Genomic DNA, 27972 nt, shown 5'->3' with positions numbered 1-27972 from the left:
TCTTTTAACATCCATCCAGCATTTTTTTTTAATATATATACACTTACTTATATCCCAAACACAAAACACTGACAATACTCCTTGGTAAACAAGGAAATCCCAGAACAGTCCACCAAGCCTACAACTTTGCTCCCAAAGTGTGGCACAGGCTAAACAATAGGGGGAAAAAATCAATGGCCCTTATTTATTGATGCAGTCGGAATGCTCCTGAGAGTCCATAAGTGTTTCAGAATTTGCTGATGTAATCCTGAAGAAAGTTTCAACAGATTTTGCAGACAAGTATCAGAGGATAAGTCTTTGATTGATAATTTTTCTATTTATTTCTGCCAAGGCGACTGAAAACACAAAAGCCTTTTCATCAGAGAGGTTAGCATAGATGTCAATTTCCTTTTCTTGTTTCTCTGTTAAAAGAAAAAGGGAAAGCTTAATATAAAGGCAGTAGATGCAGTAAATTTAAACTTTTCTTTTTTTGTTTTTGTTTTTCCTTTGGAATCTTTGCAGCCAAAATTTAAATTTTTTTTAAGCTTTCAAGTATTTCTTTAAATGACAGTATTATAAATAATACTACAATGTACATTAAATGTTGTAAAGTACTATGCTATTGAACTGAAATTTTTTTTAAAAAATTACACAAAGGAATTATTGAAATAAACACTAAATGGAGACTATTATATTTCTTTACACACACACTCTAATAGCTACATCATTTCTGTAAGAATCTCATGTATTTCTTTCTCCTCACTAGCATGAGCTCACTGGCTCAATCAAAATGAAGGTGGTCCTGTCGCAACACCAATTGTGACTTTACAAATGTATTAACATCTTCTCCTTAGCCCTGCTACAGGAAATAATAACTAACATTTATTTCTATTTATCACCTCCTGATTACAAATGTAATCCAAGTTCATTGTAGAAAATTTGAAAAGAAAAAGAAAATAAAAATCACCTATTATCTCACAAGTCAGCTAGAATCACAATTATGCATATTCTTCCAAATTCTTTTTTCAGGCTCTATGATTCTGTTTTTGTTTATTTTGTTTTGACATTTTAATCAAATTTAAACATGCATATAATTTAGAGTCCAATCATCTTTTAAAACTTAACACAAAAAACAGAAGTCCTTTTCCCCATGTACATTTCCTATTCTCCAAATGCAAGTACTATTTTTCTAATAACTACTTTTATTTTCAGTTGCTCCTTTTTGTTTTTACAAAAACAAACCTATCTCTAAGCAACATTTTTATAAGATGCTACTTCTTGATTTTTAGGCATTATTAATTCACTTTCCACCATTGAAAATTAGGATTATATTGTTTTGTATCTCTTGCCCACACCACACTCTGCCCATCCCCTCCCTCATCTTATTAATAAATCACAATTTCAGTAACATCAATTTTCAATGTTTACATTACGAGTAAGAGAAGTGATTTCACTTTCCCTGTAAATTGTTTTCCCTGATATGATTTTCTTTTTTTTTTTTTTTATTTGCTTAGTTTTCATTTCTAATTTAACCCAAACTCTGTCCCAGTTGAATAAATCTTCTTTCAGGATGTTTACACATATTGGTATTTTTATCAATTTTATCTTCTTGAAGAAATCTTTCCAAGTCTTCCAACCTGGTCCAATATGAAATGGTTGCTTGCTAGGCCCACTGTACAATATCTTGTGCTCTTTCTTCAACATTATGCTAGAGATTCTCATCTCTCTCCTCAGTTGGATCCTCCCTGTCCCGTATCTGAGGATACTTTCTTGGTTTACTTCTTCATTTTGCTGGCATGTAACTTGCTTGTATCAGATTCCTGAGAAAAGGAGTATGGGTAGCAAATTTTTTGACACCCTGAATGTCAGAAAGTATCTTTAGTCTAGCTTCACACTAATTCATAGTTTTGTTGAGTAAAGACTTGTAGGTTTTCCCTTAGAATTGTGACGGCAATAAATTGTCTTCTGACTACCGGTGCCACTGTGGAAAACCCCTTTTTCACAGTTATTTTTAAAATTATTGCTAAATTTACGTACAGTGGAATATACAGATCCTTTAAACGTACAATTGGATGAGTTCTGACAAACGTGTACACCCATGTAGCCCATATCACAATCAGGATACAGAAAATTTCCTTCACTCCAGAAAACTCTTCATACTTCTTTCCAGTCAATCCCTCCCCACCCCCACCAGCAATCACTGTTCTGATTTCTAGTGCCATAGATTCATTTTGTATGTTCTTAAACTTCATATAAATCTTTGTGTCTAGTTTTTTTTGCTCAATGTGTTTTTGAAATTAATTGACACTGTTCACGTATCAGTAGTCTGTTCCTTGCTAGGGAGTATTCCATTGTATTAATTCCAATACCATTTTGACTCCTTTCTTTTTTCCCCTGAAAACCTTAAGGATTTTCTCTTTAACTGGAGAGATATGAGATATGATCGTATGCTTTGGTGTAATTTCTATTTTTAACCATCCATTGGGCTGGGAATTTTGGGGGCCCTTTTAACATGGAAACTCAATGTCCTTCAGATTTGGGATAATTCCTTGAACTATTTGATGACTTCCTTCTCCATCTTCTATGTTCTTTACCTGAAAATTCAATTATTTATAGATAAGACCTCAGACTAGTCCTCTAAATTTCTTATCTTTTCTATTCTATTTTTTCATCTCTTTTCAAATTGTTATATCTTCTGGAACCTTTCTTCAATTTTATCTTTAAGCCTTCTATTAAAGTTTTCCATTTCTGTGAATCATGTAAGTTTTGGGGGTTTTTTGTGTGCATATTTTAAAGTTCGTTTTCCAGGTGCCTTTTTAATTTCTGCCATTTCCTTTTAAATATTATCTTGTTCTCACTTCATGATTACACTATTCTCTTTTACTAAAGATTTTATTCAATTCTATTCTATTTTTTGAGACAGAGTCTTGCTCTGTCTCCTGGGTTAGCTAGAGTGCAGTGGCATCATCATAGTTCACTGCCAACTCCAACTCCTGGGCTCAAGCAATCCTCCCACCTCAGCCTCCCAAGTAGCTGGGACTTATAAGTGCATACCACCATGCCCGATTAATTTTTCTATTTTTGTAGAGATGGGGGTCTTGTTCTTGCTCAGGCTCGTCTTAAACTCCTGGCCTCAAGTGATCCTCCCAGGTCAGCCTCCCAAAGTACTAGGATTACAGGCGTGAGCCACTATGCCTGGCCAAGATATTAATGATACTTTTAATGATTTTCTTCTCACTGCAAAAACTTGTTTTTTCCAAGTTACTTTTTTTCTCCTGTTGATTTGGTCTTAGCCTTACTAGACACTTTCTTCCAGCTGTCTGGGTAATACTTGGCAATATGCTCATATTTAGGAGTATGATTTAAAAAGCTGACTTTTGAAGCACGTACACATATATGGATCTTGACTGTGGTCATCATATTAGGATGATCTGATGCCATTTCTCTCTGAAATCCCTACTGAAAGTATTTTTATTTCAGGCCTTTTCTCTTAGGCCCTTCAGATTCCCTAGAGAAGGCATTTCCAATCTCTTTTACCTGGAAGACATAAGCCTAACTCAAGAAAACTCAGTATTTACCATGTCTAATTTTCATCTAGTCTTCCTAATCTTAATATAGGGAGTATCCCCGCCCTCAAAAGATGCCTGGTGTTCCCTAGACCAGATACCCTGTTTTATCTTATCCTTTTCAAAGGATAAACTTGAGGGGTACAGGGTGAGGTAAACCACCCTGCTAGGCTATTCATAAACACACTTTCAAATAATCTTCCTGTTTTTAGCCTTATCTTCTCCTCTACTTCCAGACATAACTTATACAAAAATTTGTGACTTTTAGGTAGTTGTGTAATAAAAATCAGTTTCTTTTTTACATTTCCCCACAGGATTTTATGATTTAGCTTTCGTAGATCTGCTGAAGCAGTTACTTCTCAGAAATTTGCTTCTCCCATTCCTTGTCCTTGTGGGATTTTACACTTTTTAAGAAATCCCTTGTCATTTTACTAGGATTTTGGGAGGGTGAAGAGTTGTATGTGTTTATTCAATCCACCAACTTTAACTTAAAGTCTAACTCATTCTTAAGTTCCTTAATATGATATTCAGAATAGCCTCACATATACTAATCAGTCAAAATATCACCCCTACATTATAATATCCAGAATAGTAATACTCCCAACACATAAAATGGAGACTTTATATTAGATCAACCAAAAATTCTTTTTCTTTTTTTTTTTTGAGATGGAGTCTCGCTCTGTCGCCTGGCCTAGAGTGCTGTGGCATCAGCCTAGCTCACAGCAACCTCAAACTCCTGGGCTCAGGTGATTCTCCTGACTGCCAAGTAGCTGGGACTACAGGTGCCACCACGCCCGGCTAATTTTTCTATTTTTAGAAGAGACGGGGTCTCACTCTTGCTCAGGCTGGTCTCAAACTCCTGACCTTGAGCGATCCTCCCACCTAGGCCTCCCAGAGTGCTAGGATTACAGGCGTGAGCCACTGCGCCCGGCCCCCAAATTCTTCTTTAATGATTTGTTTTTACGATTTTATAGAACTACATTACTACCTAGATGTCTAAGAAGCTTTCCTTTTCCATTCTTCCTTTTTTCTATGCTTTTTCAAAATAAAAAACAAGTCAATTTTTAAAAGTTTTATTTTTTAAAATACACTGTCAGGTTTTCCTTAATTTGTATGTTAAAGTTAAACCTTGCTTCAAATTTTTCAAGTGCCCTAACAGCAGGGAATCAATAAATATAATCAAACTAAACAGCTATTTAGCACTTTAAGAAGCTTATCAAAGAAATCTATTCTAAAATATATTGACATTTCACAAGTCTGTAGTTCCTATCCATATTATATTTTGAGAACACGGTTTATGTCAAAGATTGGCAAACTACAGACCACGTGCCAAATCTGGCCAACCATGTGTTGCTATAAAGTCCTACTGGAGCACAGCCATGCCCGTTCATTTACATACTGTTGATGGCTGCCTTCCAGCTACAACAACAAAGCTGGGTAGCTGTGACAGAGACAGTAGAGCCCACAGAGCCTAAAATATTTACTATCTGGCTCTTCACAAAAAGTTTGCTGACACCCTGCCCCCCGCCCCCGCCCCCGCCCCCGTTCTGCATTAAAAGATTCCAGTTTGTGCTATAAAAATCGCTTTGAGGAACTTCCTGCAATTTGTATCAAAAGCAAATAAACTATTAAAAGCATACCTTACTCTAGAAATAGCTTTCTTAAAATGTTTCTGTGATAAACAGAAAATGCCTGAAAAAATTTATAAATATTTATAGCTTTTCTGAAGTTATGAAATAAAAATTCAAGCCTGCGATATATAGAGTCCTAGTACAACTATATAGAGTTCATTGCCCCAACTAAAAGACTGTCATCATCTGTTTTTTCATCTCCTTTACCCACTAACAAAGCCTTCCTTCTCTGTTCTTTCAGTTACATTCCCTTTACTTCAACTGGAAAGAATGCTCTGTTTTCCGGGCCAAGCAGTATTTCTTTCTTTTCTTTTTTCTCTGTAGACTTTTCTTTACCCAGTTTTCTTTCTAAAATAGTCTTTGGCATAGGTTTTCTGATCATCCTATCATTAGGGAAGCACATTCAAATTGAACAAACGATTCAAACCCTCTGGAAGAGCATAATACAAGGAAAGAAAAACAGCAGTAAAAGTACCCAAGGAATAAGGAGTACCTCAGTACAGCCTTTACAGAATACAGCCAAATATAACAAGGTTATTATTCAAACCTTATTCCTCTAGCCATACAATATTAAGACACCTGTAACTTTGACAAGGACAGCTGCACCAGTGAAGTTGTTTTCTCTTACAGCAGTAACTTTATTCACATAAAAGCACACAAAGCAGACAGAAATGGTGAACATGTAGAAAATTCTCAATGTCTAAAATAAGATAAATTTACATTTATACAGAAAGCACCTTGAGTACTTAAGACTGACTATCTGAAAAAGCAAAGCATACCTCACAAATAATGTGAGAAACTATAAATGCATTTTGATGAAGATGAAATCATTTGGACAGAGGTTTTAAAGAATAATAAAAAGCAACTATCCCTTTTTTTCATTGATTACTGGCTTGACAATCCCAATTTTAAAAAGATATTCATAGGTATACAGGGATTTATTACACTGTCCTCCCTATTCTTATGTATGTTGAAATTTTCCATAGTAAGTTTTTTAAAAGATGCATAAATCAAAGAAAAAGAGAAGGTGAACTTTTAGTTAATGGCTACAAATAAGTTATTGGTAGACACGTTACTTATCAGAAGAAAGGACAAGACCAGTAAGGAGAAATATACTTTGGACCAAGAAGAATTCAACTAACTATGCAAAAGCTGCCTCAAAGTAGGAAGCACAGAAATCTCCCAAAGAGCAATTTAAAAATTCAGCAAGAACACTTTCAACAGTAAATTTTTTACACTTATAGTATTAACAGTTTGAAACTTAACTGAGTCTTAAAGGAAATCAGTCTTGTCTTTAAAAAAAAAAAAAAAGTACAATCATTCTTAACAGGCTTCTCTAGGATGTCATATATAAATTATCTCAGAACTCTACTACCATCAAATTATAGCAAGGTGAATTTTACCTAATTTAAGCCTTTAAGTTTCCAATAAGAATTAAATGTCTGTGATTTTTTTAAAAAATAAGCATCTACCATAGAGGAAATGCTTTCAAACCAATATGAGTTGTGATTTTAAGTCCAGGAGCTCCATGCCTCCACTTTTTCTTTAGTACTATCTAATTAAGATCCCAGATCAATTTAATACTTGAAAAAAAAAAACTGCTTAGATTTATTCATACCTCTTTCTTCCTCATGTTTTTTGGCAGATGCACTTTTAGGTCTTCCTCTTCCTCGTCTGATATGATCTGAATGGCTGTTACTTCGAGATCTCTTTCTGTTTTCTAAATCTTTATTTACTGTAGAATTTATCTTCTCTCTCCTAACTCTCTCTGTTCGCCTCCTCTTGGCCTCATGCTTGTTTTCTGTATGGATGAATAAAAGTGATATATTTTAGGGCTTAGCAAGAACTGTTTGCCCAAGTTCTCATCGTCTTCCTTTTTTCTTTCTAAGTAGCACTAGAGTATGGTCCCTGGCATATTTTATAAAACTACAGCCATAACATGTATGTCCCCCACACCCACATATGAGAAAAAAGAAATTCAACAGAATTCAGATCAATGTAACACGAGAAGGAATCTTCAAAGAGAAGGAAAGTTTCTTCATTTGGCAGCTTAAATTTCAGCCCCTACAAGTTCACACAATTCCCCAGCAACCTTTCTGCCTTTTTCCTGTTTCCAAGCTTAAAGTGTTGAAGTAGGAATCAGAAAAAAATTTCTGTTCCTTTTTGCCCCCTACTTGAGTTAAAGATTGAAATATGTCAAATATGCAGAAGCAAAATGATAGCTATAATGTATTAAGGTTACAATAAAAAACAGAAAGCATCCACAGAAAATATAGAAACACTAAGGAAGCGAGCAAGTTTTCACTTTAGCCACAGATGAGGTAATTTCTGATGTAAGAGCACATTGTTCCATAAATGGAAGAGCAATAAGGGAACTTTACTAAATATAGTGATTTAATTCATGCAAGAAGCCACCTCTCCCACTCTAAAAAAAAATCAATGTTGGCTAAGACAGTTAGTTTAAAAAACCAAAACAAAAACAAAACACCCTGCTTTAGTACATACCTGAACTCAAAAGCAAGAAAGAGAATTCCCCAAATGCCTAAAATCACAGTGGTAAAAGGACATAACAAGTAGGAAAAGTCATATCCCAGGAATGGAAAGAAACAATATGAAAGACTATAAACTATGCTTAACAGGCTACTGAAAGAAAGAAAAAGGTAAAATAGTAATAGTTATCTCTAAATACCATATCCTTGAACAATTAGTTAATTCTAGTTTTCAGATTAGACATATACCAGATGACACAAGAACACTTAATTATTCCAGATTGCAAGAAAGTTATCAAAAACAACCGGGGTCTTGTTAAAAGACTGAAGGGCTCACTTGAAGAAACTCCCACTGATTATTATTGGAGAATTTGAGCACTGATAAAAAACAAGATTGAAACATATAAAACATACAAGTTTACGACACTAAAAACAAAAACTCCTTGGCCACCATAGAAAGATGCTAAAGAACCAACTCACAATTTTGAAAACTTAAAGGGAAAGAACAAAGCATTTATCCTGCTTTTTCTATTTGAACTGTACCACTCACTGGGTAACCAAAGGGCAGATGAAGATAATTTTCCCATTTTAGAATTATTAAAGCTAATAAATGAAGAAGGAATGACAGAATCAGAGGATCACCACTTTCAACCTGCAATGAAATAAAGGATCTAAGCATTAAACATTGATAGCTGCTAACATCACTAAAAGAGAGATAAGCAGACGTTAAGTGCCTCCTGAAAGACGTACACATCACTGCCCTATTAAGTAAGTAGTTTTGAAAAACAAACAAACAAAAAATGCAATCTCTTCAGCCCTTAGATCCGACTTACAATTTATAGGAAAAACAGAAGTCATTCAAGGAATGTGTTAACCTACACCAAAGGTATACAAATGGCACAAACAAATCAACAGGTGATGCAGTTTTTTCAATATGTAACTTGCAAGGGAAAAAAGAGAAAATAATAGATAAAAAGAGAGCTAAAAAAAAGTTATCACCCATTTTCGATCTGTGACTTTATTTCAAATCTGTTCTTAAAAATTTTAATTTATGAGAAAACTGAAAATTTGAATACCAGTTAGATATTTGACATTAGGAAATCATTGTTGTTTATGTTATAATGGTATTGTGTTTATGATTTTAAAGGTCTTTTAGAAACATATAAAGAAATACTTATGGGCAGGCGCGGTGGCTCACGCCTGTAATCCTAGCACTCTGGGAGGCCGAGGCGGGTGGATAGTTTGAGCTCAGGAGTTCGATACCAGCCTGAACAAGAGCGAGACCCCATCTCTACTAAAAATAGAAAGAAATTATATGGACAACTAAAAATATATATAGAAAAAATTAGCCCGGCATGGTGGTGCATGCCTGTAGTCCCAGCTACTCGGAAGGCTGAGGCAGGAGGATCGCTCGAGCCCAGGAGTTTGAGGTTGCTGTGAGTTAGGCTGATGCCACGGCACTCACTCTAGCCCAGGCAACAGAGCGAGACTTTGTCTCAAAATAAATAAATAAAAATAAAAACCTCTGTCATAAAATTCAATAGACATCTCACTTTTTATCATCTTACACCATCTCTCATATTCAACAAAGATGACTACTGCTTTCTTGAAATTATCTCTTCACTTGATTTTCAGGCTCTCCCGGTTTCCTCCATCTCACCAGCCATTCCTCTTACCACCTTTGCTGTGTTCCCAGGTGCTTTCCCAATCTAATATTAAAGCCCCAAGGCTTTGCCCTGAACCGTCTTCTCTTATACCTCGCTTACATAATCTCATAGACCCGCAGCATCAAACACTATTGTTACGATGGCTCCAAAGTTTTCACCTTCTGCTCTGGTCTCTTCCCTAAGCTCTACAGACCTACCTGACAACATCACTTGAACGTCTCACAAGCATATCAAAAAATAACCCTTGATTTTACCTCTCCCAAATCTGCTCCTCCTCCACCATTCATCATATTAGATTTTATCAACCACTTGCACAAGCCAAATAACTTGTTGTCATTTGTGGTTCACCTTGCTTCTTATACCATGACAAAGGTCCACAGATACTCCTTGTACCCATATACCCATAATCTCTTCATTTATTTCCATCTCCACAGGCAACATCCTAGCCAAACCCATTCTCTACATAGCAGCCAATATTATCTTTAAAAAGAAAATCAAAATTGCATATTTCCTTTCTAAATAAAGCCTTTCATAAGCTTTTCATTGTATTTAGAATACAGTCAAAATTCCTTACCAAGGACAAGCCCCCATTAGATCTGGCATTTGCCTCTTTCTCCAATCTCATTTCATACCACTCACCACTTTGTTTACTACACACCAGACGTGACCTTCCTTTAATAAACGAACTCCTCACTCTGCTGGAGTCTACATATCTGCTAACCCTTCTGCCTAGAGCTCTTTCCAAGGTTCTTCGTGAGACAGGTTTTTTTCCCTTCAAATATCAGTTTATTATAGGTCACCTGTTCTCAATCTCCCAGCCCAAGTTAGCTCCTATAATCCACTCCTCCTGTGATAATCTGTTATATTTTATTTGTATGTTCAATGTCTCCCCCGTCAAAATATAAGCTTTATCAAAGTTGGGACTCCTTTGTCTATCTCATTCACAGAATCTAGAATGTTACCTACACATATTAAGTACTGCTGAATAAATAAAATCAGCCTGAGCATACACACATTTATCTCATGACCTCAAAATCCCACTGAAATGAAAAGAAACATGGGAAAAGAGGAAGGGGAAAAAGGTAAATATATCTGTAGTGCTGGAAACAAGGAAAAGGTATTATTAATTATCCAAAGTTATAGGATTTCAGGCAACTGGCAAGCTGAAATAGGAAACCAGAATAGAAGAAACTATCTTCCAAAACAGGAATAACTGATGGCTCCTGTAGAAGGTAGAGCTGTTCTTCCCAAAGGAATCCCAAAGATAATGCCAGGGAGAGCAGGCCACTGGGTGATCATCAGAATAACTACAGGACTACTGCAGAACAGCTGGGTCTATGTAAACAGAACAACTGACATAAGGAAGTAAAGCTCTCAGGAAACAGAGCAATGTGAAAGAGACCTTTAAGCCTCCATAACACGGGAAAAAGGCAGTTCCTCATAAGAATAAAAATATAAGAAATTTCAGGCCGGGAGCGGTGGCTCACGCCTGTAATCCTAGTACTCTGGGAGGCCGAGGTAGGAGGATAGCTCGAGGTCAGGAGTTCGAGACCAGCCTGAGCAAGAGTGAGACTCCATCCCTACTAAAAAAAAGAAAGAAATTAACCAGACAACTAAAAATATACAGAAAAAATTAGCCAGGCATGGTGGCACATGCCTGTAGTCCCAGCTACTTGGGAGGCTGAGGCAGGAGGATCACTTGAGCCTAGGAGTTTGAGGTTGCTGTGAGCTAGGCTAATGCCATGGCACTCTAGACCGGGCAACACAGTGAGATTCTGTCTCAAAAGAAAAAGAAAAAGAAAAAGAAAAAGAAAAGAAAAGAAAAGAAATTTCACATTCTGCCCCAGAATGAAGCCTTCCCTCTTTTGGCAATAAGGGAATTTACCAGTGTCCTGCCTGCTCACCTAATTTACATATAAAAACCTGCCTCTAAACTCACTAAAGAGATCTATTGTCAAAACAGACCTTTAAAACAATATAGGATATTCATGCAAGTTTTCTATAAATATCAACAGGCAATTAACGATTACCAGACATACGAGGCAAATAAAAAGCATGAGAGACAAGGACCAAGATAAAACAGGAAGAACAAAGGTAGCTAAGGAAACAAGAAAAAAAATTTAAAACATTCCAGTGCATACTTTGAGAGATCTATAACGAGATTATACAATTAAGGGTAAGATTCTGGCTGGGCGCGGTGGCTCACGCCTGTAATCCTAGCATTCTGGGAGGCCGAGGCGGGCAGATTGTTTGAGCTCAGGAGTTCGAGACCAGCCTGAGCAAGAGCGAGACCCCGTCTCTACTAAAAATAGAAAGAAATTAGTCGGACAGCTAAAAATATATATAAGAAAAAATTAGCCGGGCATGGTGGCACATGCCTATAATCCCAGCTACTCGGGAGGCTAAGGCAGGAGGATCGCTTGAGCCCAGGAGTTTGAGGTTGTTGTGAGCTAGGCTGATGCCACGGCACTCTAGCCCGGGCAACAGAGTGAGATGCTGTCTCAAAATAATAATAATAATAATAATAATAAGATTCTTTTGCAGAAATAGAAAAATCCATCCTAAAGTTCATATGGAATCTCAAGGGAATAGCAAAAACAATCTTGAAAAAGTACAAAGTTGGAGGTCTCACACTTTCTGACTTCAAAACTTACTACAAAGCTAACAATAGTCAAAACAGTATGGTACTGACATAAAGACAAATATATAGACCAAAAGAATAAAATATAGAGCGAAGAAATAAATACTCACATACGTGGTCAAAGGATTTTCAGTAAGAGCCCAAGACAATTCAAGGAAAAAAGGACATTATTTTCAACAAGTCATAATGGGAAAACTCAGTATCCACATGCAAAATAACAATGCTGTGCCCTTACTTTACAGCATACACAAAAATTAACTCAAACTGAATCAAACCTTTAAATATAGCAGCTAAAACTATAAAACTCTTAAAAACATAATGGGAAATCTTCATGGCACTGGATTTTGGGAATAATTTCTTGGATATGACATCAAAAGCACAAGCAACAAAAGACAAAATGGACTTCATCAAAATTTAAAAATCTTGTGCATCAAAGGACACTATCAACAGAGTGAAAAGGCAATATGTGGAGTGGGAGAAAATATATGCAAATTATCAGATAAGAGATTAATATTCAGAATATATAAAGAACTTTAACAAATCAACAACAAACCATCTGATTCAAGAATGGGCAAAGGACTTGAACAGACATTTCTCCAAATATGAATAAGATACACAACTGGCCAGTGAGCACAGAAAAGATGTTCAATATCACTAATCAACAGGAAAATGCAAATCAAAACCACAGCAAGATACCACTTCATACTCATTAGGAAATTATAAAAAGCAAATCAAAACAAAAACAGAAAACAAATGTTGGCAAGGATGTGGAGAAACTGGAACCTTTGTACATTGCTAGTGGAAATGTAAAATGGTACAGCTGCTGTGGAAAACAGTACGGTGATTCCTCAAAAAAGAAAAAATAGAATTACCATGTGATCCAGCAATTCCACTTCTGTTCATATAGCTAAAAGAAATGAAAGCAGGGACTTGAACAGATTATTTTACACCTAACCCATGTTCATAGCAGCATGATTCACAATAGACAAAAGGTGAAAGCAACCCAAGTGTCCATGGGTAAGTGAACAAAATGTGGTATATACGTACAGTGGAATATTATTCAACCTTCAAAAGGAAATCCTCATGCATTGTTTCAACATAAATGACATCTCCAAGACATTGTGCTGAGTGAAATAAGCCAGACACAAAAGGACAAATATTGTATAATTCCACTTATATGAGGTACCTAGAGTAGTGAAATTCACAGACACAGAAAGTCGAATGGTGGTTGTCTAGGGCAAGGGAGAGATGGAATGGGAAGTCATTGTTTACTGGGTTCAGAGTTACAGTCTGGAAAGATAAAGAGTTTTAGAGATGGATGGTGATGGTTAAGTATATAATATGAATGTACTTAATGCCACTAAACTGTATGGTTAAAAATGGTTAAAATAGTAAATTTTATGTATTTTACCACAATAAAAATATGAAAAAAAGAGGATTCTATGAAATAGAAGAAATTAGAAAACTCAGGCTACTAAAGTGAAAGTGCTAAAGATAAGCTAAATGATTAATGGACATGTCTGATTACAGATCTAGAAAGGGAAATTAAAAAAATTTCCTGGAACAAAGCAAAAGGACAAAAACAATGTGATAGAAAGAAAGAGAAATGAAGGAAAGATCCAAGAAATCTAATACATATCTATGCTAGAACTGCTAATTATCTACTTAATATTCATTCTCGCCCTCTTCATCAAGAACAGAATCTTGTTCTGTTAAAGAGCACAATGTGTCCAACTAAAATATTAATATATATACATCCTCAAGACTCTCCTGTAGATGAGGTGGCATGAAATCTAGCTCTGGCCAATGACACGTAAATGGAAGTGGGTAAGGGTTCCAGAAAGATTTTTTTCAAGGGAATAAGCATGGCTGGCATGCTCCTTTGTCCTGCCCTCTTCTTCCTTCTTGCAACACTTATGAGATGCCCAGAGGTACAACAGCTGCCACACGAAAGCCACATCTTCTTAGGATGGAAGAAAGAGAAGAGACTAGGTCCTTGATGACATCATGAGCCACTAGTCGTACACTGCCTATCTTCACCGTTCTTTACTAAACAGGGAAAGCAAACTTTTTGTCCCATACGGTGTTAGTTTCTGTGGAATGCAATCCTGACATATCATCCAATAAGCATACCAGAATGAAAAGAAAAGAGGAATAAGGAAAAAGGAATAATGGATAAAAAAACTGCCCTGAGTTGAAGATTTGAGCTTTCAGATGGAAAAGATCCACGGAGTGCCAAGGAAGAATGAGAACAACCTTAAAGTCTGCATGCAAACTAAAGACATTCTCCACAGTGGAAGATAGGCAATGTAGCAGCACTTATCTTTTCTGAAAACTTTTTTCTAGGTATGAAACAATTTCTGGGAAAGTTGTTCCAAAAATAAAAACACATGGGTTAAAAAGAACAGAGTATATAAGAAAGAGTGGGATTATCCTGGGAGTATAATGGAAAGAAATCTAATCTGACAGCTATGCAGTAGACCTAAAACCAATCAGTCTTAATTAGAAGTCAGAGGACTACAAAAATGTGTGAGAAAGATGAATATATCAATAGATATCATTACATAAACTATGTGATTAAGAGTCTAAAAGTTCAGGCTCAAAGGTAAAGGTATGCATTTTTTTTTTTATCAGAACGCAGAAGAAAAACTAAAAATCGCCATGTTCCATGTATAAATGTATAGCCCTTTTACACAATTAACATGTAGGGAAAAATGCATTCTGAAATAACAAAACCAAACCTCCACTGTCACGCCATTCAGTGTTGAGGACTATTTAACTACTGAACCAATATTCAATCACTTTTGCTTTATAAAGGTACAGGTGATAATCATTTCTCCATTTTCCCCCTTAACTAAAAGCAAATTTATAGACTTCTTTGCTCATCAGCCTTTGCTTATCTTGGAGAATAATTTGAAAGTTAAGTTTAGGTTTTTTTCTCTTTTTTCCTTCTCCCAATAAAAAACAGAGAGGTTGTTTATTTGTTTGACCATGCGTACCCTAAAGCTTAAAACCACTGAGAAATATAGTTAAAATGCTAATAAGCAATTCCAATTTCCTACTATCTATAATCTTTTTTTCTTTTTTTTTTTTTGAGACAGAGTCTCACTCTGTTGCCCAGGCTAGAGTGAGTGCCGTGGCATCAGCCTAGCTCACAGCAACCTCAAACTCCTGGGCTCAAGCAATCCTCCTGTCTCAGCCTCCCGAGTAGCTGGGACTACAGGCATGCACCACCACGCCCGGCTAATTTTTTCTGTATATATTTTTAGCTGTCCATATAATTTCTTTCTATTTTTAGTAGAGATGGGGTCTCGCTCTTGCTCAGGCTGGTCTCGAACTCCTGAGCTCAAACGATCCGCCCACCTCGGCCTCCCAGAGTGCTAGGATTACAGGCGTGAGCCACCGCGCCCGGCCTTTTTTTTTTTTTTCTTACCTTTAGAGAAAGTTCTTTTATAAACTAGTATTTCATTTAGAATTTCAGTTTACTTTTCATTCCATAGTTTTTACAATTAAAAATTTAAAGAGGACAAAGAGATAACCATAGTTACTAAATGCAAAATGGCATCATTGATGTCACTAACTATTTGGAACCCCCCATCAGAAAACCTAATTTAAAGATTTGGAACAAACTGAGTTGACTAATGCTTTTCTCAGTATTTCGTGATTGACCAAATACTGATTAGATAACTACTGAAGTGTTCAAGGTTTGATGCTCATTACAGATACCCTCAATTTTAGGAATTACAATATTTTCTTTAATCCTTCCTTTAAAGAAATTTCTTCAAATTCACCATTTTAAGCTTAATTTCAAGGCTACTTTTTATTTATTTAATTAACTAATTAATTTTTTTTTTTTTGAGACAGAGTCTCACTTTGTTGCCCCAGCTACAGTGCCATGGCATCAGCCTAGCTCACAGCAACCTCAAACTCCTGGGCTCAAGCGATCCTCCTGCCTCAGCCTCCCGAGTAGCTGGGACTGCAGGCATGCGTTCACCATGCCTGGCTAATTTTTTCTATATATATTTTTAGTTGTCCAGATAATCTCTTTCTATTTTTAGTAGAGACGGGGTCTCGCTCTTGTTCAGGCTGGTCTCGAACTCCTGAGCTCAAACAATCCGCCCACCTCGGCCTCCCACAGTGCTAGGATTACAGGCGTGAGCCACCGCGCCTGGCCAAGAAAGCTGATTTTAAAAAACTTTTTTCCAATTCATACAAAAAAAAAAGATAGAAACAATGCACGCCTAACTCACTTGGAAAGGAGTCAAAAATAATTAATTGCCTTGAGGTTCTAGGTACTCGTACAAAATAGTGAACATTTCCTAACACAGCTTTACTAGTAACACTCATCTCTTGCTCTCACGAAAATTAAATTTAAACTTTTAAAAATTTCTTAATTTCTACAAGTCTATTTATTTATACATATTTCAGTGAGACTAAGTGCTATATAGTTCTAGTCTAACATCTCCCTATTTCTATGTATGTAATGAAGATATAAAGATGATTAGTATATACGAAAAACATGAATTTTAAACAATTCATACCTAATCTATTCAATGTAACAGATTCCTTTGCTCCTGCATGTCACCAAATGTGTATAAGAGGTTTCAACCCATTGAAATTTACATCTTTTATAGCTTTGATTTTAGTTTTAAAATGAATAAGTACAATTTGAGTTTTAATGATGATTCTTTTTTAAATGTTTAATTATGAAAACAAAAGTCTTCCTTGATTTCATGCTTATTATATAGCTATCCATCTAAGCATTTATGTATTTAGTGATTAGTACTACATGTGGAAACCATTTTGTGGGGTTTTAAAAACAAATGAGCTCATACTGCAGATATTGTTTTGTATTTTTTCTTAAATTAACAAATGTTTTAAGGCTGGGCGTGGTGGCTCATACCTGTAATCCTAGCACTCTGGGAGGCCGAGGCGGGTGGATGGTTTGAGCTCAGGAGTTCGAGACCAGCCTGAGCAAGAGCAAGACCCCATCTCTACTAAAAATAGAAAGAAATTAGCTGAACAACTAAAAATATATATAGAAAAAATTAGCCGGGCATGGTGGCGCATGTCTGTAGTCCCAGCTACTTGGGAGGCTGAGGCAGGAGGATTGCTTGAGCCCAGGAGTTTGAGGTTGCTGTGAGGTAGGCTGACACCATGGCACTCTAGCCCGGGCAACAGAGTGAGACTCTGTCTCCAACAACAAAAAAAAAACAAACAAAAAAAAAACAAGTGTTTTAGAGATCTTTCCACGTGGGTACATAAAAGTCTGCATCATTCTTTCTAACGAGCACACACTGTTCTCTAAAAGATGTACCCCACTTTAACCATTCCCCTACTGATGATATCTACCTTATTAACAACCTTTTGCCATTATAAAGTGTTGCCTTGAAAATCCTAGTAAATATTTCTTTGTGTATATAAACAATTAGGCTCCCTAGGCTGCATACTTATCGATTAAAAAATTCTAGATTGTAGGTTATGCTGTGCATTTAAAACTTTTAACAACTACTATAAGACTGTTCTCCAAAAAGGCTATGTCAATTTATGTTCCCAACAGTGAGTATGAAAGTACCCATTTGGCCATACTCATAAAAGCACTCAGAAATTCTTTACTTTTGTCAGACTGTGGGCAAAAAAGAATCGTATTTCATTTGAACTGCATTTCCCTGATTATTAGTAAAGTTGATTATCTTCCAGATATATATTATCTACTTTAATTTCTTCTTATATAAATTCTCTGCTAATATACTTTCCTTAAAACTGATATGTTCTAGATTTGACAATATTCATTGAGTAGTTGATAAACCGTAATGACCTTAAAATTATTCTCTTCCAGTTCCCTACATACTATGGATTATCCAAGGCAAATCCTACTTTTAAGAAATTTAATTGTAAAAATGGGTATTTACTTAGTACCTATATAAACGTACCAAGCTTTGCACGTGTTAGAGGTTTTCATATGTACTTCACCTGCAATTCAATACTCTAACGCAAGCAGACAGCAGTTATTCATGGAGGTTAATTAGCTTGCTTAGACAGTGACAGAATTTGAATCCAAAGTAGGTCTTCTGCCCCGTTGTCTGTACTCTACCAAACTATTTTCCAAGCCTTTTTTTCTTTTTTTTTTTTTTGAGACAGAGTCTCACTGTGTTGCCCAGGCTAGCGTGCCGTGGTGTCAGCCTAGTTCACAGCAACCTCAAACTCCTGGGCTCAAGCGATCCTCCTGCCTCAGCCTCCCGAGTAGCTGGGACTACAGGCATGTGCCACCATGCCCGGCTAATTTTTTCTATATATATTTTTAGTTGTTCATATAATCTCTTTCTATTTTTAGTAGAGATGGGGTCTCGCTCTTGCTCAGGCTGGCCTCGAACTCCTGACCTCGAGTGATCCTTCCGCCTCGGCCTCCGAGAGTGCTAGGATTACAGGCGTGAGCCACCACTCCCAGCCTTCCAAGCCTTGAATTCTCTTAACCCTCTCCTTAAAATCTTTTCCTCCTGTGGTTTCTTTTTTTTTTTTTTTCTTTTTCCTGAGATAAGAGTCTCACTTTCTTGCCCTGGGTAGGGTGCAGTGGCATCATCATAGCTCACTATAACCTCAAACTCCTGGGCTCAAGGGATCCTCCCTCATCAGCCTACCAAGTAGCTGGGACTACAGGCCCTTGCCATGATGCCTGGCTAATTTTTCCATTTTTAGTAGAGATGGGGTCTCACTCTTGCTCAGGCTGGTCTTGAATTCCTGAGCTCAAGCGATCCTCCCACCTCAGCCTCCCAGAGTGCTAGGATTACAGGTGTGAGCCACTGCACCCGGCCCTCCTGTGGTTTCTATGGCACAGTCTATTCCTAATGTTTCTCCTTCCTTTCTGTTTCTTTTGCTGGTTCTTCCTCCTCCTCCTGGGATTTGTAGGCTTCAATGTTTCATCTTCACTTGAAGGTTAAAAGGCCACTCTTATTATAGAAGAGAACCGCAGGAAACTATAAATGTAAAATAATAATGACTTACTTCTTAGAACTCACTTATTGTCATGACTTACATAACACCACTCTCTGTTGGTTTTTCTCCTACAGCTGACACTACTTCTCAGTTGACCTGACCTGCCTGTGAGATCGGTGTTTGCCAGTTTACTGCCTGAACTCCTCCTCTTCCACCCTATCAACTCTCCAGCACATGCTCATCCATTTTCCATGATGTCAACTAACATCTGTTCACTGACAGCTCAAAAGTTTTATCTGCAACTAAGCTATTCTCTGAGCTTCAGACTATATGTCCAATTGGAAAAAAAAAAAAATCCACAAGGATAATGTTTCACAATTATATCCAAAATTAAATTCATCTTTCCGTCAAAGTTCACTTTCCCTTTCTAACCAGCAATCCCAGTTAGAACTCTGAGAACCATTCTAAATTCTTCCCTCTGGTTCAACTGGTTCTGACTTGTTAACACGTGTATCTTCTGTCCTTTCTTTCTTTGCTGGGTTTCTTACCTCATTTCTCACCTGAATCGTTGGTACATACTAGAAGCTCAAAAACACTTGCTGAATAAACACACAGACACACACATACACAGAGTCTTACTAAGGGAAGGGATCATGTCTTACTCATTTTTGGAGACTCAGCACTGAGCTAACATGCCACCCCGAAATAGCTATTGAATGAGTCATCATTCCAGGGTTCCCGTAACTAAACCAAACTCTCAGGAGTAAGATCCAGGAATCCATTTTTTGTTTGTTTTAAAGACACAGTCTCACTCTGTCACTCCTGCTCGAGGGCAGTGGCATCATCATAGCTAACTGCAACCTCAAACTCCTGGGCTCAAGTGATCCTCCTGCCTCAGCCTCCCTAGGAGCTGGGACTACAGGCACGTACCACCATGCTCTATTTTTTGTAGAGATGGCATCTCACTATTGCCCAAACTGGTCTCGAACTCCTGGCCTCAAGCAATCCTCCCAACTCAGCCTCCCAGAGTGCTAGGATTACAGGTGTGAGCCATTATTAACAGCTCTCTGGATGAATCCTACATGGCCAATAAAGCAACAGCCTTTATGAACTAATGAGTTAAGTTCATCCTCAAGATGAAAAGGCAGCAAACTGAAACTGAGACAGACATGTAATTAAACCACTTTCTTGCCACTTCTACATAGACCTAAGATAAATAGACCTATCAGACATAAATGAAAGACTTCTTGAATCACCTACTACTATAACCACTCTTTGTCTAACCCAGCATCCTCACTCAGTTAACCTACTGCAATAGCCCACTTCCATCTCTGTACTCCCACCAACTATTCTCTACACAGCAGTCAGAATGATCTTTCTAAAACTCATATCAAAGCATGTCATCTTCCCCTCACTCCACCCCATCTCAGAGATATTTTCTCCCTACATTTTACAAACAAAATCCAAACTTCTTATTCTGGCTTACAAAGCCTTATATAATATAATCTGGTCCCTGCTTATCCCTCTGAACTCATTTTCGACTCCCTGCTCTCACTGTCTGTACTGAAATCACAGTGGTCTTTTTTGTTGCTAAAATATACAGAACTTTGTCCAGCCTAGAACTTTTGCATTTGCTATTTCCACCTGTCAGGAATGTTCTCCCTGATCTTATCATGGCTAGCCCCTTCTCCCTACAGAGGCTCAATTTAAATGTCATCTCCTCAAAGAGACCTAATCAAAAGTAGCCTTCCAGTCACTTGCTAGGACAGGACCCTATTTTAATTTCCTACAAGACATTTATTACAAGGTGGTATTTGCCCTGTGTATTTGCTCACTGTCTGTCTCCTGCCCACAAGAATGTCAGTTCCATGACAGCAGTTAAGATGCCTTGGTTATAGAGCCATTGCTTTATGCCCAAGGCTTAGAATAGCGCCCAGCATACACCAGATGCTCCCTGTGCATTTATAATCAATCTACTGTAATTTTGAGATCACCACTGTATGAAGTTCTGATTTTAAGCAATGAGTAACAAATTTTCTTTTAATAAATATATCTACTGAATAAATTCAATTTGTCTACGTTAATGGGAAAGCAACAAGTTCAAAGAAAATTATTTTTTAGATATTCTCAATCAGGTACTTGTAAAAAAAAAAAATCAATATGCCTAAAAATTATATTCATGCCAAAACGAAGTTATATTTTTCTACTTTCACTAAGTGAAAAAAAAAAAAACCTTTCAAGTTGTTGGAAATTTTACCAACATTGTGAGAGAAAAAATTCAAATGTCCATCAACAGGAGAATGGATAATCAAGTCAGGGCACAGCCACACAAAGAGTACTACTAAGCAATAAAAAGGAATGAGCTCTTATTGATACATACAACGAGGCTCAATCTTAAATAAGTATGCTCAGTGAAAGAAGCCAGGCAAAAAAGAGTATATACTGTATGATTTCACTTATATGAATAGTGACAGAAAGCAGATCAGTGGTTACCTGGGGTAAGGGTAGCAGAAAAAGGGATTGCAAAGGGGAACTAGAAAACTTTGAAAAATGATGAATGTTCATAATATTGATTATAGTGTTTGATTGGTATATACATATGTCAAAACTTATCAAACTGTATACCTTAAATATGTCCTATTTACTCAATGTCAATTATTACTTAAGCTATTTATTAATAAAAAAAGTTTTTTTTAATCAGATCAGGTCACTCCCTTGCTTAAAACTCTTCAATAGTTCTCCATCTTCCAAAAATAAAAAATTCGTTATAGGGCTGGGCATGGTGGCTCATGCCTGTAATCCTAGCACTCCGGGAGACCAAGGAGGGAGGATCACTTGAGGTCAGGAGTTTGAGGTTGCTGTGAGCTAGAGGCTGATGCCACAGCAGTCTAGCCTGGGTGACAGAGCAAGACTCTGTCTCAAAATAAAAAAATAAAAAAAAATTTGTTGTAAACATGATAGACACTGTAAGAGAGTTAACATTTAAATCAAATGCACATGAAACCAATGTCATAAGGTAATTCCAACAGCTAATAAAAGCCAAAGACACAATTCAATAGATTTAATTTTTAACTTCAACAAAAAATAAAAACAGTAAATTTATAACAAGTAACTTTACATTTCTATATCAAAAAGATAAAAATGCATTAAATTCTCACAATTACCTGCAGAAGGAGGTGATTTCTCTGAGTGCTTTGCATTTAACAGTTTTCTGCTAATAAATATGTAACCACAGGGACATGATTTACATGCAACAGGAACCTGTAGAGTAAAAAGAAAATATATATTATTACAATTTTTCTATTATTCAATTTTTCAGTGATTAAGTAGTCTTCTTGAATGATAAATTACTTGAAGTAGGAATCACATATTTATTTAAACTCCAATTCCTTACAATAAATTGAGATGGCTATCATATGGTCATATATTCATATTCTCCTAGTGCTTAACAATATCATGAAAGCATACCATACTGACACCATAAATAATAAGTGGGTATTAAACATATGCTGATGAACAACAGAAAACCATAACAGAGTCAAAGCAAGGTGAAGTATGCAGGGGAAAAAAAAGGTGTCATTTCCTAAAATGTTAGTTTGATAGCAGTTGACGGTATAGAACAAAGTGGAAAAGAGAGCAGTTAGAAGTTGTTAAAGTTTAATAATCCCAGTATAAGATTATGAGGGACCACTGAAATAGTGAAAATGGAAATGGAGAAAAGGTAGATAAGCCACATGTTTCAAAGATGGGAAAAATAACACTAAGGCCCAAACTGACTACTGGTGATAAAGTAGGAAGAAATGAAAATAACTCAGGGTTCTAACACAAGTGGAGAAGGTGCCAATTACCACTGATAAAAAAGAATAGTTTACAACAAGTTTGAGCAGCAAAAGTATACTGATATAAGCAAAAGAGAATGTAGGAAAAAGCAGGAGTTGAGATCTTACATTCTCAGCTGAACATTTAAACCTGAACATTTAAACTCTTCAGGCTTCTATTTCTAAATTTGTAAAACACATAAATTTCCCTTCTCCATTTCAAGCCTATAAATATTTCTTAAGACAAACATTATTGAAAAACATTGAAAAAAATTTTTAGACTTCCATCCATAATCATTTCACTAATATTAAAGTTAATGAACCTTGGAATCAAGACATGTTCACCCAAAACCTGAAATTAATCTCAACAAAAAAGTACTCACAAAATAATTACAGTCAGAAAATTGCAATTCTCTTTGTAAGATAAATTCCATTTGGCAGCTGTTCTGTTTATGTAGAAGTTCAGTTATAAAGCTTTTTGTCCATGTATGTACAGAACCCTTCATATTCTAGACTATAAATACTTGATCTAATTAAGCTAAAATGAAATTCTGGCAGAAGAGTTCCTTTTCTTAGAATAAAAACACTGAACAAAGAATCTCTAGCTTGTATTTAGGAGAAATAACAATGGATCCTATAAAAATAATCAAACTCCAAGTATGTCTAACAGCTTGCTGATGAAATCCCTTCAAATCATGAAAATAATGCTACATTTTTTAATAGTGCAAAATCTGCCCACAATAGATGTTTGTCATTTAAAAAAATTTCATATCTTCACAGAAACCAAGCTCAAAGGCACTGACTCATTTCCTTTATACCTAAACATATCTCTAAAGGCATCCATAGTAATGTAAATTGTTTTAAATTAATGCTATCAAAATTACACAGAAGCATTATGTTCTTATTCAACAGCTCCTTTGCTAATTAGGAAGCATTTTCTTCCAGCTACTGAAATTCAATAAATTTGAACTTAGGTCTCTGTCTTTTATACAAGAAAATTGTATCAACCCATATCCAGAATTAACAGAGTGCTGTAGTTAGATGAGAAATGTACGACGTTTGCCTTTGGGACCCAGAATATACAAACACTGACTAATTCAATTCATAGGTTGACTTTCATCCCTTAATGAAAGTGTTCTATGCTTAATAAACCTCCATGTGCCTGAGCTAATTCATTCCTAAGTTCTATTTAAAATGAAAAGTCCCTTCCTCTCAACCCCCACCCTGGGGGGAAAAAAAGCCAGCCAACTACCATCACAAACCAGATCCTGTAAAAAGAATTATGAAATAGGTTGGACAACCTCAGTAATTAATCTCAATTATAGAATAATCTGGATTTTAAACACACTAAACTTTCTTTAAATTTCAGTTGATAATACTAAAAATAATAGTTATAAAGGTTCTAATGCTACACTTTCAGGATTTTTAAATAGAAAGAAAATATTCAAAGTACTGTTTACTCATGGTTTATTGTGCATCAATTTATTCCTTGAAAGGGCTATTTAGGTTGTTTGTATGTTTGTAAAAAAGGTTAAAAAAAAAACCTGCCAAAAAAAAAAAAAAACAAAATCCTGGTGCTATACCATTTCGCTGATTTTAAAAAAGCTCTAAAATAATCACATTATCAGAAAACTCATTTACAATCTTTACTGCTAAGAGAACCAAAATTACCTATAGCAGACATGTTTCGCTGTATGTCACATAACATTTCCAGTAAGTGAAAAAAAAGCTGCTCTATTTTTAAAAAATGAAGGCAAAAACAGAAATATACACAAAAAATGCCAGAAAACTGACAAGAATCTTAAATACTACTGCACACAAAATGGCTCAGTAATTTTGAGTGATTAATGGATGTGAAACTCCTTGAAATGAAAAGCACTGAGGTTTAGATGTTTTTGAACTATCTTTTCAGTAGAGGCCTAAAAAGGAGACGGTTATAAAGCGTCTGAAAATCTCCCAGCTTTGTTTGCTAATTTCTGTACCTGTTTTTTTAAATTTACCCACACACACACACACACACACACACAGAGCATACGTAAATCTAGTCAATTGGGGAAATCAAACTTTAAGAATTTTACATTTATGTTTATAAATTATATCTAAATTCTAATTTGATATTCTTTAGGCAACTGAGAATCATAGCAGTATTCTAATCTTGTTTAGAAAATGGCTTTCTGGACTGTACTTATTTTCTATTTTATAACTAAAAGAAGCTCATACTTTTAAATAATCAGAAAGCTAAAATTAACCTATTACTTTCTTCAATTCAGTTACTTTTAATAAAAGAAACATCACTTTTAAGAATCATCAAGTTTTAATTAGTCCACATGTATGTTATATTCTAAGTATTTAGAATAAAGAACAAAACACACCAACATATTAAATTATATAACTAGCTTGCTATGGACTGAATAGTGTCCCTCCAAAATTCATATATTTAAGTCCTAACCTTCAGTGTGAGGGTATTTGGAGATGGGGCCTTTGACAGATAATTAACACAGTAACTGCCACGTGAGCTGTACTTAACTCATGCCAGTTTTGAGCCTGGGGCCTACTGAAGCATATGTAACTGCAGTTGGTTTGTGAAAATCTTACTTGTTGATGTTCCTACTGTTACAATTAATATTCACCACTTAATTACATATAACTCAAACACAGAAAACAATGAAAAATAACAAATTTTTCATTAAATTAGAAAGGATCATTTTGGTTTTGAAGTTTTTATTCTATTTTTGTAATAAAACACCATGGGCCCAAGGAAACATTTTTTTTCCCAGTGTGGCAGTCAATGCGTTAAGTTTCGACGGAGCCATGAGGGTGAATCCTCACAAGAGGCAGGAGAGAGCCTGAGCTCTCCTTCCCATGTGAGCACACTGAGAAGACACCAGATGCAAGCCAGGAAGAGAGCCCTCACCAGAAGCAATCATGCTGGCAGCCTGATCTTGGACTGCCAGCCTCCAGAACTGAGAGAAAATACACTTCTGTTGTTTAAGCCACCTAGACTATGGTATTTTGTTATGGCAGCCACAGCAGACAAAGACACAGACAACTTCATACAAAAGAACATGTATATATGGGGCGGGGGTGGTATGACAAAAGTAATGTGATCTTTCCAAGTAAAATGCTGATCATGTTTTGTTGAAGAGTTTCAGGGACTCCTACAAGTTTATTATCCTTTGCTCCTTCTTTAACTAGGATATTGAAAACCGGTTGCTTTTCCCAAAAGGTTGCTTTACACCAATTAGAACAAGGTTGGGATTTGCAATGACTGGAGCCCTACAGACACTAGAATGCGTAATGCATACCATGTAAACCTTATACTTCTACACAATTAACTGGAATAAGTGGAAATAATTTAACACTGAAATAGTCTCCTGCAAAGATATTTACAGCACAAAGTCCAATTTTGTCAAAATTGAACAGATTTAGTTCAATGGTTAAAAAAGAAACTCTTTACTTAGGAAAAGATGACTAAATTGTTTTTATACTGCATACTGGTATAGCTCAGTAAAGTATACTCTTGCCCAACCATTCTCTGATCAGCATTTTTGCAACTGCCCATAAATGACACTGAATAAAACATGTTATATGTTTTCTGTTACAAGATTTGATCAACCTACAAGATTTCTCCTTAAAGAATACACTAAAATCAGCTTATTTAAAATGTCTCCAGTAATTTCAAATAACTCTCGATTTCAGAAAAAAAACGAAAGAGGGCGGAAAAACATAGTCATTTTTTAAAAAGTCACTCAATGGAAAAGGACTGAAAACACACCCAGATCCGCATGTTGGCATGAAATGAGGGCCCTCCGAATGGTTTTAATTGAGGGAGTTTTAACTCATTAGACTGTAAGGCTTAGAGGAACGTCTATTATTCTAGTAAAGAACGCGACACGCTTGAACTTAGGAAACACTAAAAGGAGATGTTTTAAATTACTATTACACCGTGAACTCGACTGTAGAAAATATACGTTTCGAATTCACGAAACAACATATGTAGTTTTAAAAGATCTAGAAGAGACATGCCAAATTTATAGCAGTGGATACCGCGAGGGGTGGGGGAGGAAGGAACACCCAGAAGGGAAAGGCTTCAATGGGGACCTTATTCAATCATGATCCATTAAAAGCAATGTAAAGACGGGACTGGCGATTATACAACATCAAAAATATAATAAATACATTTGAGGGGAAAATCACCGAAACTTTAAATCATTACGCTGCGGCCCCTTCTGCCACATGTAAGCGTCCGCCCAGGTCGTGGGGGGACAGTGTCGGGGGAATCCACCGTGCACATCTCAAATGGGAACAAAGCAACCCTGCGTGGCAGGAGGGGCTTTCGGAGCCAGGGCCTGGACTCGGAGTCGGGCACCGGGCACTCTCGCCGGGGCCGACGGGGGCGAGAAGGGGCCGTGCTTGTCCGCTTGCGCTGCGGCCCCCAGGCTCCCACCGCTGTCACCCGGAGACCCGGAGGCGACCCCGGACGGTCCCGACGGACGCCCCGTCCCACGCGGCCGAACCACAGGACCCAGGGACTCGCCTGTCTGGCCGCCGCCAGGCGGGACCGGCCGGCTGCGGCCCCGGTCTCCCCGGCAATCACTCGGCCGCCGGGACCCCCGGCCAGGCGGCCTCTCCACAGCCAACTGCCGCCCCGCAACGGCCGCCCGCCCGCGCGCACCCGCCCCGCCGCCCAGCGCGCCCGGCCCCCGGCGCCCACCTGTTGGTCGCACTCGGGGCACGATTTGGTGGCCATCTTCACTTTCTTGGCTCGAGTTGCAGACATGCTCCTCGCCCTCGGCAGCGACGGTGGCGGCGGCGGCGGCTCCGGCCCCTCCCTCGAACGCCAGCGGCCCGGCCTCCGCCCGCCCCGTCCCCGCAGGCCGAACCGAGGCTCCGGCGGGGACGAGCGCGCATACGCGAGCTCGCGCGGGGCCTGCGTGCCGAGGGGGCGGGGCGCGGCGCTGGGCGGCGGCGAGCCGCGGGCCCCTGGCGCCGGCTGCTTGGGACCGCGGCGCGAGCTTCCACGGCGGCCCGCGCCTCACACGCCGCCGGCCCTCGAGCTCGCCCCGAGTCTCCCGAGAGGAGACGGCCCGGACCACCTGGCGTGGCAGTGGCCACGCCCCCTCCCGGCCCGGAGGACGGCGGGGGCGTGGCGTGGGCGGGGTTCGGCGGGAACGGGCGTCGAACTCAACCAACGAGGGCATAGGTAGGGCGGGCCGTAGCGACGGACGCGCCCCCCGGCTGATGGCGA

General features: G+C 37.6%; 1 protein-coding gene across 2 annotated transcripts; it reads right to left on the bottom strand.

Moving 5' to 3' along the window:
• Positions 1-10: 10 nt before the first annotated feature.
• Positions 11-27587, bottom strand: C23H16orf87 (chromosome 23 C16orf87 homolog). 2 transcript variants are annotated; one of them, XM_069456510.1, is made up of 4 exons: positions 27439-27587; positions 22071-22167; positions 6795-6977; positions 11-401 (listed from the first exon to the last, which is right to left on the bottom strand). In XM_069456510.1, exons 1-4 carry the CDS (start codon positions 27502-27504, stop codon positions 283-285), a joined length of 465 nt encoding a protein of 154 aa, XP_069312611.1. In that variant the 5' UTR covers positions 27505-27587; the 3' UTR covers positions 11-282. The 2 variants fall into 2 exon arrangements, with proteins under 2 accessions (XP_069312611.1, XP_069312612.1); XM_069456511.1 differs by lacking the exon at positions 6795-6977.
• Positions 27588-27972: the final 385 nt, after the last annotated feature.

This window comes from Eulemur rufifrons, chromosome 23, assembly GCF_041146395.1.
Source record: "Eulemur rufifrons isolate Redbay chromosome 23, OSU_ERuf_1, whole genome shotgun sequence".
NCBI classification, from domain to species: Eukaryota; Metazoa; Chordata; class Mammalia; order Primates; family Lemuridae; genus Eulemur; species Eulemur rufifrons.
The sequence above is the reverse complement of the archived record's forward strand: the minus strand, read 5'-3'. Positions and strand labels throughout refer to the sequence as shown.

Excerpts from the sequence above, each read along its gene's own strand:
- C23H16orf87 (XM_069456510.1), bottom strand. The coding sequence starts at position 27,504 with ATGTCTGCAACTCGAGCCAAGAAAGTGAAGATGGCCACCAAATCGTGC. Across the intron at positions 22,168-27,438 it reads GCCCCGAGTGCGACCAACAG|GTTCCTGTTGCATGTAAATC; the intron begins GTGGGCGCCGGG and ends TTTACTCTACAG. Across the intron at positions 6,978-22,070 it reads GAAATCACCTCCTTCTGCAG|AAAACAAGCATGAGGCCAAG; the intron begins GTAATTGTGAGA and ends TCATCCATACAG.